This window comes from Carlito syrichta, unplaced genomic scaffold (assembly GCF_000164805.1).
Source record: "Carlito syrichta isolate Samal-C Ts95f unplaced genomic scaffold, Tarsius_syrichta-2.0.1 Scaffold287539, whole genome shotgun sequence".
Lineage (NCBI taxonomy): Eukaryota > Metazoa > Chordata > Mammalia > Primates > Tarsiidae > Carlito > Carlito syrichta.
The window spans coordinates 42,673-57,178 of record NW_007231635.1 but is presented as its reverse complement, the minus strand read 5'-3'; the positions used below and the strand labels follow the sequence as shown (position 1 = coordinate 57,178).

The 14,506-nt window shown below is 44.9% G+C and overlaps 1 protein-coding gene across 1 annotated transcript in view; it reads left to right on the top strand.

Moving 5' to 3' along the window:
- TTF2 (transcription termination factor 2) overlaps positions 1-14,506 on the top strand; it is a 47,694-nt gene that overhangs the window by 11,837 nt on the left and 21,351 nt on the right. The window contains exons 4-9 of the mRNA XM_021709874.1: positions 5,101-5,167; positions 6,646-7,641; positions 7,932-8,046; positions 8,387-8,569; positions 9,892-10,019; positions 11,496-11,577. Of these exons, the coding sequence (XP_021565549.1) occupies positions 5,101-5,167; positions 6,646-7,641; positions 7,932-8,046; positions 8,387-8,569; positions 9,892-10,019; positions 11,496-11,577 (1,571 nt within the window). The remainder of the gene's footprint in view (positions 1-5,100; positions 5,168-6,645; positions 7,642-7,931; positions 8,047-8,386; positions 8,570-9,891; positions 10,020-11,495; positions 11,578-14,506) is intronic.

The following is a 14,506-nucleotide window of genomic DNA, read 5'->3' as shown; positions in this document are numbered from 1 at the left end:
GCAGGTCGAGGCTGTGGTGGCCGGGAGCGGCCACTGCACTCCAGTCTGGGCGACAGAGTGAGACTCCAACTCAATAAAATAAAATAAAATAAAATGCAAGTGAAAGCATTTTTAGCATGGTACCTAGCACATAACAGATGCTCTTTCTTCTTTCGCCAAATCTTGCCCTTCTCCTAAAAGTCTCCATGGCTGGAGCTTTAAAAATAGATACTGTGGTCACTTGAACATCAGGGATACGTTCTGAGAAAAGTTTCGTCAGGTGATTTTGTCGTTACGTGAACATCGCAGCGTGAACTTACACTACTTGCTCTACCTACTGCGTACCTGGGCTGCCGACCTGTCCAGCATGTTGTACTGAATACTATAAGCAGTTATAACAGTGATCAGTAATTGTATTCTACACAAATACAGTATACACTAGAAATAAAAATCTAAGCAGTTGTAACATTGTGATACGTATTTGTGGGGGAGCTGGGGGGGTGCAAAAAAACCTGGGAATTTATTTAAAACAGTATTTATTCTTACACATTTAAACTTCAGTCACCTTCAAAGTACTCTCCATTCGATGCAATACGCCTATTGAGACTTTCCCCACTGCTCAGAACAGTTTTTGAACTAATCCATTTTGATGCCTTTGAGCGTTTCTGCTTTTTTTGTTTCACCTCTTCCACATGGGCAAAATGTTTCCCCTTGTAGCCTTTTTTTGATTCAGGGAAACCAAAAAAAGTCCCTCAGGGTGAGATCAGGTGAATAGGGAGGGTAGGGCATGGGGGTCGTGTTGTTTTTTGGTCACGAACTGCAGAACACTTGGCGTGCTGCGGGCGGGTGTGCTCGTAAATCGCCCGTCATGAAACGGGCAAAGGTGTTGGAAGAATCTCAGAAAAATTCACTGAAGCCAAATGCAGCCACTCACAACAACAAACAGCTTGTACACTGATGCTGACGGGTTCCTAGAACGCTCACCTCGCGGGGGAAGCCTGTACTACAGGGAGTTCGCCCTCCAAAAATAATTCTGGTTTTTTTGGGGTTCCCCGTCATATATCTAAACAAATCAAATACACAGTAAAAATACAGTATTAAAGTCTGAGCAGTTACAACACCATGATAAGTATTTGTGTAACTAAACACATAAAATATACAGGAAAAATATAGTGTTAAAATCTATGGTACCCTGATTATATATGCAATCTGTCATTGACCAAAGTGTCCTTATGTAGTGTATGACTGTGCTCATGAAATATTCTCTTGGTAAAGATTTCAAGTACTTGATAGACTTCACACAGCAGCAACAAATTGTCCTTGATTTATTTCTGTAAGTCGTAGTACCTCTAATAGTAGCTAGTACTTTGAATTTTATGCATTCCAAGTATTTCGGAAATTGTATTACATATGTTCAATATAATATCCTATTGCAGTGAGAAAAATTAAAAAGACCAGCATTTTTAAAAATCACGAGCTTGGCCAGGTGTAGTGGCTCACACCTGTAATCCCAACACTGGGAGGCTGAGGCAGGAGGATTGCTTGAGCTTAGGAACTCAAGTCCATCCTGGGCAACAGAGCTAGACCTCATCTCTACAAACAAATAAAAAAATTAGTGGGGTGTGGACTACAGGCATGCACCTGTAGTCCCATCTACTTGGGAGGCTGAGGTGAAGGATCACCTGAGCCCCGGGAAGTCGAGGCTATGATGAGCCATGACAGTACCGCTGAACTCCAGCTTAGGTAAGACCCCTCTACTCAAAAAAAAAAAAAATCATGAGCATGAGTGGGAAAACTGAGTTTGCATGACAGGAAGAGGCTGGACATGCCTTCTGTTTAGCTTCACTCGTGTGGAATGCCTGACCACTGGCGCCTTTCATCTTTGCACGCACGCCTTGGGGAAGTAATGGCCTTGAGCGATCGGAGCTTCCAGGGTTCCCTTTGAATTCTAATGCAGACTGTTGTGGTTTGTGTTATACGTCAGCAGACTGTTGTGGTTTGTGTTATACGTCATGGGGCTGGTTCGTACCTTATGGGATACTGTAAACGTACACAAGCACTGTTGGGTGAGTAGTATGGGCTGCATTTTCTAACTCGTGGCTAATCTTGTTCTTTGTGTGTCCCATCCCCAACACCCCCTGACTGCTGCCCTATTTTGAAACAAATTCTAGATAATATATTCCAGTGAATATTCTACGAGGGGAGACCCCTAAAAAACTGGAATATATTTATAAAAAATGGTGCATTTATTGTTATATGTTTCAACTTCAGTCACCTTCTAAGTACTCTCCACTTGATGTAATACACCTACTGAAATGTTGTTTCCGCTGCTCAAAACAGTTTTTGAACGCGTCAATTTTGATGCCTTCTGCCGCTTTTTGTTTCACTTCTTCCACCTGGGCAGAACGTTTCCCCTTGAGGACTTTTTTCATCTGTGAAAAGATAACAAAAGTCGCTCCGGGGTGGGGGGGGATCCAGTGAATAAGGAGGGTGGGGCATGGGGGTCATGCTCTTTTGGGTCTGAAACTGCTGAAATTCATTGTGAGGTTGGCGGGTGCACTTGTAAATCTCTTATCATGAAGTGGGCAGAGGTGTTGAAAACATTCACTGAAGCCAGATGCAGCCAGCCTCTCACAACAATGCTAGCTGGTACATTGGTGCCAATGGGTTCCCAGAACACTTACGTAGCAGGGGAAGCTTGTACTACAAGGGCCTGCCCTTCAGAGGATAATTCTGGTTTTGGGGGGGTTCCCCCTTGTAGTGTGTAGCTCTAAAAGATAGAGAATCTTTGTGTGTGTGTGTGTGTGTGTGTGTGTGTGTAGGTCTCACTCTGTCACCCAGGGTGGAGTGCAGGGGCACCATCACGGCTCACCTCAGATTTGATCTCCTTGGCTCAGGGGATCTATGTGCCACCTCACCAGGCTCATTTTGGTTTTTTGGTAGAGGTGCAGTCTCATTCTGTTACCTAGGCTGGTCTCAAACTCCTGGGCTCAATCAGTCCTCCTGCCTCGGCTTCCCAAAATGCTGGAAATATAGACGTGAGCCACTGCACTGGGCCTAGACTCTTTTTACATTTTTTTTTATTTTTTAGAGACAGGATCTTGTATGTTGCTCAGGCTGGAGTGCAGCGGCTATTCGTAGTTGCCATCATGCCTCACAGTAACCTCAAACTCCTGACCTCAAGTGATCCTCTTACCTCCGCCTCCTGAGTAACTGGGACTATAGACGTGTACCACTGTGATTGGCTGGACTTTTTTTTTTTTTAATATACCATTGGTTCCCAAGTTTCCAGTAGATTCATAAATGTAGTAGATTTTTTAAAGTCATTTTTTGTTTAAATTAGAATCCAAATAAGGTTCACAAATTGGGATTGATTTAATATTTTTTTTTTGAGTTGGCGTCTCACTGTGTCTCCCAGGCCAGAGTGCAGCAGTTCTCCCGCCTCAGCCTTCTAAGTAGCCAGAACTACAGGTGCACGCTACCATGCCCAGCTAATTTTTGATTTATTGTAGAGATGAAATCTCGCCAGATGGCCTGGGCTGGTCTCGAACCCTCAGGCTCACACAATCCACTTACCTCAGCCTCCCAAAGTGCTGGGATAACAGGCTGAGCCACCAAGCCTGGCCTAATACGTCTTTTAAATCTCCTAAATTTCCTCTTCATCCTTTTTTCTCCTTTGTAACGTATTTGTTGAAGAATTTGGGTGGTTTGTCCTATAGCGTTTACCACCGTCAAGATTTTACTGATTCAGTTATCCATGGTCTAGTTCATTCCTCTTTTGTTTCTATTTCCTATAAATTGGTAATTGGATCTAGCCGTTTAAGCAGATTCAGATTAGTTTTGTGTTTTGTTTTCTCTCAATTGTTTAGGGGTTTTTGTTTTTTTTTTGCAGTATTACTTTATTTTTTTAATTTAATTTAAGTCAAGGAAACTAGAGCAGTGTATTTATTGCAAACGAACTAGACATTACATTAGCCTGATGAAGATGTAACAATGTATGAAGTATAAATGGTGCAACAGTTTTAGAAAGTCACAAAGGAAAAAGAAAATTCATTTTCAAAAGAAAATATTGTATCCAAGTCACCTTAGTCTCTGAACACCATAATGCAACTCATAATGTTGATTCTAAACATCCAGAATAAAGTCTACTCTAAACTGAATAACAGAAAGAAAATTTCTTTCTCCAACTTAAAGATTCCTTGACTACCATCTGTGTATCATACCCATAAGGTAATTTTCATCACCAGACAGTAAAAAGATGGTATTTGTCCCCTCCAGCACATAGAGAAATGTTCAGGCTATCCAAGCAACAAATGAATTGGTGGCCCCCAGCTGAATGAGGTACCCAGAATCAGCATTTTGTAGAACACTGACTTCATCATTAATAAGACTTTAGCATTGTCTTTTAGGAAAATGCCTGGATTCAAGGGCACGCTGATTGGTAATGAGAGGCGTTATATTCACACTGAGTAACGGTGGCGAGGGGATTTCAGATGTTTGTCATTAGGGCTTTCTGAAACCTTCAGAGCTCTACTCTGCTGTTCTATGATGAATTTTGGCTTGCGTATAACAGACTGACTTTGAAGAAAATCGCCCTAAGTAATACATCTGTAAAAACACAAGTACTGCAAAAAGCAGTCATGTGAAGTACTGTTTGGAAAGGCAAAATGCAGCATTGCTTTATAGGTAGTATCGCGGTCTCCCTCAAGGACGTACAGTGTCTAGCTGTCTCTCTTTTCTGATCTCAGTAGCCGTTGTTGACCCGTTTTTCTAACTTAGTCATTCTTTACAGAGTAAAAGGAATAAACCTATGCACACCCTGTGGTTACCAGGCCATCTTGATTCTTTGACTTCTTAGCCCTTATCAGTGTCTTGTGCAGGAAAGCATTTCCTTCCTTCCTTCCTCCCTCCCTCCCTCCCTCCCTCCCACGGTGGTCTTGCAACATCGGGTGTCTGGTAGGCAGGCACCAAGGATTTCCTAATACACACATAGGAGTGATTGACTTCAAGTGACCTCTCAAAGCCACAGCTGCAAGATGTTTTCATGGATTAAAAATAAACTTATCCCTTGTTTGAATGGCTTTCCACAGCGTTGATCATTTGTGTTTTCTGCTTCATTAGATTGTTCTTCCGCTGCATTAGAAGTAAGGCCGAGGGGACCCACTGGTGTGGAAATGTTCCATGGCAGGTAGGAATATTCATGTTTGCACACCTGGTATGTTACGACTTTTCATACACAGCATCACCTGAGAAGGACTCGAAGTCCACATAAACTGTCAGTCTTCATCAGACTGTCTCCGAAAGCTCGTTTTCTTTAAGCAAGGCAGGACTTTCATTCAAAGGACCATTTGATGTGTTTAAGATTTAGTGTTGAGCCTCCCATTTTAATTATTTAAATATTTTTTGAGATCTTAAATGCAGTCAGCATTCCCTTATTTAGGAAAAAATTAGACTTCCTTGACTAACTCTATTATCTTTATAGAGTAGTATCTTTTTCTAGAGCAGCATCTACTTGATATTCGTGTAAACTAGGGATGATTTCTAAACCCTGGAATGTTAGAATGGGGAGGAAACCTACAGGTGTTCAGTACACAAGAAACTAGACTCAGGAAGGTGCCAAGACCTGCTTTGGCAGAAGTGTGGCTTGAATTCATGCTAGAGTCCCACAGGGAACTCTTTCTAAGGCCAAAATGAAAGCAAGGGCAGGAGGACAGGATTGAGGTTTGTGCAAAAGTTCATCTCGAGAGAATCCTATTTCCTGAAAAGTAAACATTGTGACTGTTGTGATTATAAAAGCACTTTGGTTTGGTCACTTTTCTTGAAGCCTGGAAAAGTGTGATCTTGGATGGAGAAGAAACCAAGCATTGAAAGAAGGGTTAAAGTTGGGCATGGTGGCTTGTACCTGTAATCCCTGCTCTTTGGGAGGTGGAGGCAGGAGGATAGCCTGAACCCAGGGGTTCTAGACTAGCCAGGGCAACTCAGCGAGACCCCTTCTCTATAAATAAATTAGCCAGATGTGATGTGGTGGCATGTGCCTGTAATCCCAGCTACTTGGAAGGCTGAGGCAGAAGGATCACCTGAACCCTGCAGGTCAAAGCTCCGGTGGCTATGAGAATACCACTGCATGCCAGCTGGGGCAACAGAGTGAGGCTTCAACTCCAAATTAAAAAAAAAAAAAAAAAGTACTATTAAGAAACTAATCCACCAGGTGCGATGGCTCAAGCCTGTAATCCCAGCACTTTGGGAGGCCGAGGTGAGAAAATTGTCTGAGCCTACAGGTTCGAGATCAGCCTGGGCTACATGGTGAGACCTTATCTCTACAATAAATCAAAAAATTAGCCGGGCGTGATGGTGTGTGCCTGTGATTCCAGCTACTTGGAAGGCTGAGGTGGAAGGATCTCCTGAGCCCAGCCTGTCGAGGTGTGGCTGTGAGCATGCCACAGCACTCCAGCCTGGGCAACTGAGTGAGACTCCTAGTCAAAAAAAAGACAAAGAAAGAAAAGAAAAACTAATTCTTTATGAGCTTGGCACACAGTCTTTTGTAGACACAAAAATAATGCCAGGAATGGTTCAGAAATATTGGGCTGCTCTTGCTGTGTTTTCATTTCCTGTGCAAAAGGCATTCTAGACATGAAGGTTTTCATGAATTATTTTCATTGTCTTTAGGAGCCCAATTTCAAAGAACACTCTGTAACCATTAAGTCTCAGCATGCATCTGAGTCCTTTCACCATCTTTCCAGCCAGCCGAGAAACCCATTCAAGGCACTTGACAAGAATCAAGAACCAGCTCTCTGGAAACAGCTCATCAGAGGTGAAGGGGAGGAAAAGATGGCTGGTGAGAAGCAAAGGGAAAAGAAAAAGCATCTCTTCGATTCCAGGAGGGAACAGAAGCCTGAGTCTATCTGCTGTGTGGAGAAAGACCTCTCCTCTGACTCAGTGATAAAGAAGACGCAACCTCAACCGGTAGTTCGGGAGGAGAGAGCAGCGTTTCAGTGTGAAGCAAAGGAGACTGCGGGCACACACACAACCAACTTCTGTGAAGTTCGGCCCCAGGAGTGCCGAGGTGACGAGCTGACAAGACCACCTCAGGAGCAGCCAAGTGGTAAAGATGTCCAAAGAGAGCCGGAGCCTCTGAGAGAAAAGGAAGCCCAGCTCTTGCCTCAAAACCTTCACTGGCAGCACCCAGTGAGCAAGGCCCAGAAAGAGGGCCCCGTCCGCCAGGAGCACCTCAAGGACTGGGAGGCTAGAGAAACAAAGGCCAAGGGGGACTCAGGCAAGCAGCCCAGCCAGAAAAGGCCGCCCCGGGGGCTTTCCCAGACCCAGCTGGAGACCCACAGTGTGCCTGCTCCCCAGGAGGCAGCTACAGGGGCTGCTCCGGTGGCAGTGGCCGTGGCGGCATCAGGGCTTTCCCTGGATAAGAGGTCTGAGGCTGCCGCAGGCAGTGGCCTTAGGGAGGAAGGTGATGCTTTTGTTTCCTCTGAGCCTGGGCGCCCCCTGCTCTTTGACTTGACTCTGGACTCACAGATGAAGGAGAACCTTCAATTCCCTGAGCAGAGTGTGCAAAGAAAAGTATCTTCTGCCTCAGGGGTTTCCAAGAAGGAAGAACCCTCAGATCCAGCTGCCCAGTGGGTGCACCTTACAACACAGTTGAAAAAAAAGAAGGTAACTGTTGGCGTGTGTTTTTAAGGTCAGAGCATGGCTTGCCATGGGCAGATAGAAGATCTCCACAGAAGGGTTAAATGCATTCATATGAAGGTTTTATAGGTGGATGTTTAGCCTTTTCCTGCGTGTTTATTTTCAGGATTGGTAAGCCTGCTGGGTTGTTTTAAGTCTGGTTTTCACACACATAATTTAAAGACCATAATTCCAGAGTTTGGGCATTTAGGCTATCTTAAATCTGTCCCTCTAACAACTTGAAAGGAGAGAGCCATTTGATAGGCTCTGTTTTTCAGAGTACGCTGGCATCAGTGAACGTCCAGGCTCTTCCAGACAAAGGTCTGAAGTTGCTCCAGCAGATCCAGGTGCTGGAAGAAGCGCTCGGTGCTCTCGCCCTCTCCCCAGAGCAAGGTACCAGGGGTTATGCCTTGGAACTCAGAGTTTGCATTAGCTTGATGGGAGGCTTTCAGGAAGCCATTTGATAACAAATGTGCTGATTCATTCACCTTTCCGTTTTATTACCTGCTTGGGAGCTTTCTTTTAAACTGTACCTGGGGTTTATAAAAACTCTCCCTATTTCCTGTGGACTAAGCTGCCTTTCCCTTGCACTGTTAAAATGCTGCATTCTCTAGGAAGCCCTCCTGTCATTGGGATGGGAGTGACCCTACTTTCTTGACCTCACCTTTGCACTTATGGTATTGTCACTTGCTTTGCTAAACTTTAATCTGCTCTTCCCTTGTTTTGTGAGCAGGAACTAATGAGAAACGCAGCACTCAAGTACCACAGCAGAGTGACTTCACCAGAACCACCCCTGCCCCTCCCCACTTGGTGCCTCCCCAGCCACTTCCTGGCCAGGGTGCCCAGCTTGTGAGTTCTCTGGGACTGAAGGCTGCCGGCCAGGTGACTGCTGGAGGACCCAGTCAGTGCTGTGGAGGTGAGATCCAAGGGCCTTGCCCTGCTGGCAAGAGCCTCACCTGTGAGTGAGTTAAGAGCCACCTAGTACAGTAGTTTTCCTCTTAACCACGGTTTAAGTTACTCAGGTCAAATGCAGTCCAAAAATAGGTGAGTACGATACATTATTTTGAGAGAGACTGGGCGTGGTGGCTCATGCCTGTAATCCCAGCACTTTGGGAGGCCGAGGAAGGAGACTGCTTGAGCCCAAGATTTTGAGACCAGCTTGGACCTTGACTTCACAGAAAAATTTTTTAAAAATTAGCTGGGTATGGTGTCACATACCTGTAGTCCCAGTTACATGGGAGGCTGAGGCAGAAGGGTTGCCTGAGCCCAGGACATAGAGGCTGTGGTGAGCTGTGATCATATCACTGCACTACTGCACTTCAGCCTGGGCAACAGAGTGAGACCCCGCCTTCAAAAAAAAAAAAGAAAAGGTTTTTTTTTTTCATTTTAAAACATTTTCATATGTAATTTTCATTTGTCTAGAAACCTCTTATTTCATCTCTAAAATTGTATACAACTGAGTTGCCTGTAGTTATTAACTAACTTCTATAGAGCTCTCTGTGTGCAATGAGTGAACTAATAGTACCAAGTATTTCCCATGATGGGATACAGTTAACCATGACCTGCAGCTTAGAGGATCTCTTTCCCTGTTGACCTAAGCTTCAACTGACTTCTTCTAGCTTGGCTTTTTTGAGTCAGAGTCTCACTCTGTCACCCAGGATGGAGTCCATTGGTATGATCCTGGCTCACTACAGCTTTGATCTCTTGGGCTCAGGCAGTTCTTCCGCCTCAGCCTTCCAAGTAGCTGGACTACAGGCATGTGTTACCATGCCTGGCTAATTTTTTTATTTATTGTAGAAATGAAGTCTTGCCAAGTTGGCCAGGCTGATCTCGAACCCCTGGGCTCAGGAAATCCTCTTGTCTCCACCTCTTTTTTATCACTGACCTTTCTTCTTTGCATCCAACCCTAGGGTTGTTTCTGTCTAAAATACTGGCTGGTATTGTCTTTTTCTCAGCCATCTCTTCAAAACTGGGAAGAAAAACCTATGAGAAATATCATGATTTATCTTAGTTTTTTATACTTTCTATTAGTTTGTCCTATATTATAATTGTTTATGTAATTTAAGAAAAGGGGGAAAAAATCAGAATGGGACAGAGGAGCCTGTGAGTCTAGAATCCAGATCCAAGAATTTTTAGTCAATAAAGATCCATCATCTGGCAAATAATAAGTTGCCTTTGTGCAGCTCTGGCCTGGACGTGATCCTGTGGCATCTTTAGGTAACACCTCTTTGTATGCAGGCCGTACGAGCCAAGAGCGTGTTCGCGCCGTGTGGAAGGTCACGAGCGAAGCCATTGATGAGCTGCACCGCTCCCTTGAGTCATGTCCTGGTGAGACAGCCGTGGCGGAAGATCCTGCTGGGTTGAAGGTGGGTCAGGGACTCTCAGTGCAGAGCCTCTCACAGTGTTACCCAGCAAGCCCTGAGGAAAGACTGCTGTGAAACGGCCGGTCCGTGCCATTCTGGCGTGTCTTGTCTACAGATGTGTGCTGAATGACTTCCACTGCAATGTTTCCCCTGTCTGTGGCTAGCAGTGCAAACAAGAGCAACAATAAACCCTCTTTTTTAAAGTCATAAAGTTACATATTTCTATAGCAGTTAATGGATTTATTTATTGAGTTGGTGAGTGCCACAGGAATACAAAAGAATTGCTGCTCTTAATGAACTAGTTGGAGTGAAAGCGCATATACAACATAGATAAAATTAGGAACCTCAAGTCCAGATTAAATGTGCCTTGTTGGCTGGGCACAGTGGCTCATGCCTGTAATCCCAGCACTTTGGGAGGACCACTTGAGCCCAGGAATTCAAGACCAGACTGGGCCACATAGTGAGGCCTCATCTCTACAAAAAAATAAAAAAATTAGTCAGGTGTGGTGGCATGTACTGGTAGAATCAGCTACTCAGGCGGGAGGATTGCCTGAGCTCAGGAGGTCAAGGCTGCGGTGAGCTGTGATTGTGCCACTGCACTCCAGCATGGGCAACAGAGTGAGACCCCAACACAAAAACAGTGACTTGTAGTATGCTGTAGACTGTATACAAAGTATAAAAGGGGTTAAAACATAATTTGTTGCCTGCCTGCTTTGTGCCTTAAAGAAACTGCAGCCTTAAGATAGCAGAGAGGATTGAAACAAAACACCACAATTAGAGGGAAGATCTAGAGATTGGTATTAATACTTGATGATCAGGTGTCACCGGTACCTGAGCCAGGACAAGCAAATGATGCTGAACAGGAGGACTCCCTTGCTGTGGAGCCTGGTGTTGGTGAAGGGTTCAATTTGAGTAACTCTGGAGACCGTAGAGAATCACTATAGCCTTTGAGCAGGGATGGCTTTGGACGGTTTTTCTCACAGAGCACGAGATAAACTGGGGTGCAAAAGGACCAGAAGGGGTCTCTAGTTAAAGGGCTGTTGAGGTTTTCGACTAGCCACGTGGACTGGGATGTTGAGAGGAGAGGCACATTTAAGAGATGATGAGAAAAAGTCAAGGTCATGGCTGGTGAGAGTAGGGTGACCAGTCAGGGATCTTAGTTACAAGCAGTAGAAGCTACTTTTGACTGATTCAACAGACAAGTCAGGATGCTTATTGGCATGGGGGGATCTTAATAGAGATGCTGAACATAGGCACAAACCAAAATGTAAACTGGGGTGGACCAGACTGGCATGGTCACCCTAGGTGAGAGGGTGCAGTTAAGGACTTCAAAGTGAAACAAGCAGTCTATATGAGAACGACTGGGATTTCGAGGGGATTACTTGTAGAAAATAATAGAGTGTAGAATCTGTATAACCAGGCTTGGCATGCCCTCTCATTAGGAATTTATACTTAGCGTTTGTTTCTTCCATTTGTCAGGTCCCTTTGCTGCTGCACCAGAAGCAAGCATTAGCTTGGTTACTATGGCGAGAAAGTCAGAAGCCACAAGGGGGAATTCTGGGTAAGTTTGTTTGTTTTTATTTTTTATTTTTATTTTTTGAGTCAGAATCTCACTCTGTCGCCCAGACTGGAGTGCAGTGGCTGCTCGCGGCCACCGCAGCCTCGACCTGCTGGGCTCCGGTGATCCTTCCACCTCAGCCTTCCAAGTAGCTAGAACTACAGGAGCGTGCTACCACACCCGGCTAATTTTTTATTTATTGTGGAGATGAGGTCTCGCCAAGTTGCCCAGACGGGTCTCGAACCCGCGGACTCGGGCAATTCACTCACCTCAGCCTCCCAAGACACGGGATTACAGGCTGAGCCACTGAGCCCGGCTGTTTGTTTGTTTTTAAGAAATTCATTCTGATAACCTCTTTTTAAAAAATGCTTATGCATTTATTTGTGTGTTTTTGAGTTGGGGTCTCACTCTGACCCCCAAGCTGTAGTGCAGTGGCATGAGCATGGTTCACTGTAGCCTCAGACGCCCGGCTCAAGTTATCCTCTAGCATCAGCCTCCTGAGTAGCTGGGGCCATAGGCATGTGCCACCATGTCCAGCTAATTTTTTTTATTTCTTGTAGAGATAAGGTCTCACAGTGTTGTCCAGGCTGGTTTCAAACTCCTAAGCTCAGACAGTCCTCCTGTCTTGGCCTTCCAAAGTGCTGGCATTACAGGCGTGAGCCACTACATCTGGCCCAGTTTGATTTTATGAGCGCTCACGTTTACTGAATGTTTAGGCATTGTGCTAAGTGTATAGTGTATCATTCAGTCCTGTCAACAACTCTATGAAGCAGGTACTACAGTCACCATTTTACAGATAAGGAGACTGAGGTATAGAGATGTTAAGCAGCTTGCTCAGAAGTCACAGCTGTAGGATCAGAGATGTTGGTTTCAAGCAGTAGAAGCTGACTGTGGTAACCCTAGAATCTCTGAGATGTGGAGTACAAGGCTTCAAGGCTAAATTTCCAGGAGCAGAGGCCACAGCCAAGACATAAACTGAGTGTCCTGTGGAAAGCATCCTAGCTTCTGTGCTCCACCCAACACCAAAGGAAGCCAGTGCCCACCCCAAAGTCTGATGCTTCTGGATCCGCCCTTTCCTGCAGGAAGGATTTTACAGGAGTCTGTTTTATAAAGTTGCTTACACCTGAATTAAAGACTTGCATGAGTACATTTGATACATTGAGCCAGGTCACATGGCCAGTGCCTTAGCTGCAAGAGATGCCAGAAAGCAAGTTTTCCAATCGCTTTGAGGACTTGTCAGGCTCAGATTTTCCAAGGTACCCAACTTTCAGAACTGTGACAGATGTCCACTATGACTAGTAAGTGACTGTGTTGAGGGTCCCCAAGATCACCCCCGGGTTCAGTGATTTGCCAGTCGGGCTCACAGGATGCAGCCCTACTGTGATTGTTAGGCTATGATTTATTACAGTGAAAGGATACGGATCAAAATCAGCAAAAAGAAAAGGCAAACGGCAAAATCCAGGGGAAATCAGGCACAAACCTCAAGGGTCCTCTTGGAGTGGAGTCGTGTGGGGTGTGCTGCATTCTCCCAGTAGTGAGCTGTGACAACAGGTATAAGTGTTTCCAACCAGGGCAGCTTATCAGAGCTTCAATGCCCCAGGTTTTTGCTGGGGGCTGGTTACGCAGCTTCACGCCAGGTACGTACCACACTTGCATACTCCCAGAAGGAAAGCAGGTGTTTGATAGGAATCGTGTTGTTTGTATGAAGAGTTGAGGCAGAGCGAGCCGCTCTTACCACTTCTGAAGTGTTGAGAACCCTCCCTAAATCCAAGTTCCCAGGTGCCAGCAAGGGCTGACGTTATTCGCAGGCCTTTCAAAGGACAGCGGATGACCTGCTGTGTGTTAGCTCTTTTTCTGTTTCTGCACAGTTAGCAGAGCCAGAATTTGAATGAGAGCCCATGCTCTGACATTTTACTTCTACTATGTCAGAATGATTATTTTGAATGGGTGTTGTAGCCTGATGATGGAACCTTGGTCTTGTAATCTGTTAAAATGAGGATAATAGTACCCTGTAGGGTATGAGTAATAAGTTAGATAAACTCAGTGATGGGCACACAAGAGTACCCGAGAAATACTAAATTTTGTCCTTCTTGATGAATAAATTAAGGGAATGCGTTTTTGTTGGTTTTTTGTTTTTTTTTTGAGTTGGGGTCTCTGTCATTCAGGCTGGTGTGCAGTGGCACAGTCACGGCTCACTGGAGCCTCAACCTCCCGGGCTCAGGCTATCCTTACATCTCAGCCTCCTGAGTATCTGGGACTAAGAAGAGTGTTACCACATCTGGCTAATTTTTTTGATTTTTTTTTTTTTGTAAAGACAAGGTCTCGCTGTGTTGTCTAGGCTGATTTCAAACTCCTGGGCTCAAGCAATTCTCTTTCCCTGGCCTTCCAAAGTACTGGGATTACAGGTGTGTACTGCTGCACCCAGCCCTGGAAGACTGCTTTGAGTTAACACCAGAAATGTGGTCGTGGTAGTGCCATAAAGTAAGGAGTAGGAAATACCTACTGGCCTTTTTTTTTTTTTGCTTTTGAAGGCAGTAGAGTAGGCACCATCATCAGACTAGAATAGATAGCAATCAGGCCGTTAGACAGGTAACAATGTAACTTGGAGACTGGAATAAGATTTAAATGATAAGTTTTAAATTTTACAAGAGTCATTTATGTCTTTGACCTAGATCTCAAGAGCTTGGGTTTATTTTAATAAGGATGACAAAGAAACCATTAGGCTGGGCACAGAGTAGTGACTGGAATGGCACTGACAGCAGGGAGAACAAGGAGTCAATGTCTGCCAGTGGTGACTTCTCTTGAAGTTGGATTATTCTTTGTTCTAAGTCATTAATTCTGTTTTTTTTTTTTTTTTTTTGAGTTGGAGTCTCACCCTGTCACCCAGACTGGAGTGCAGTGGCATGCTCATGGCCACCGCAGCCTCGACCTG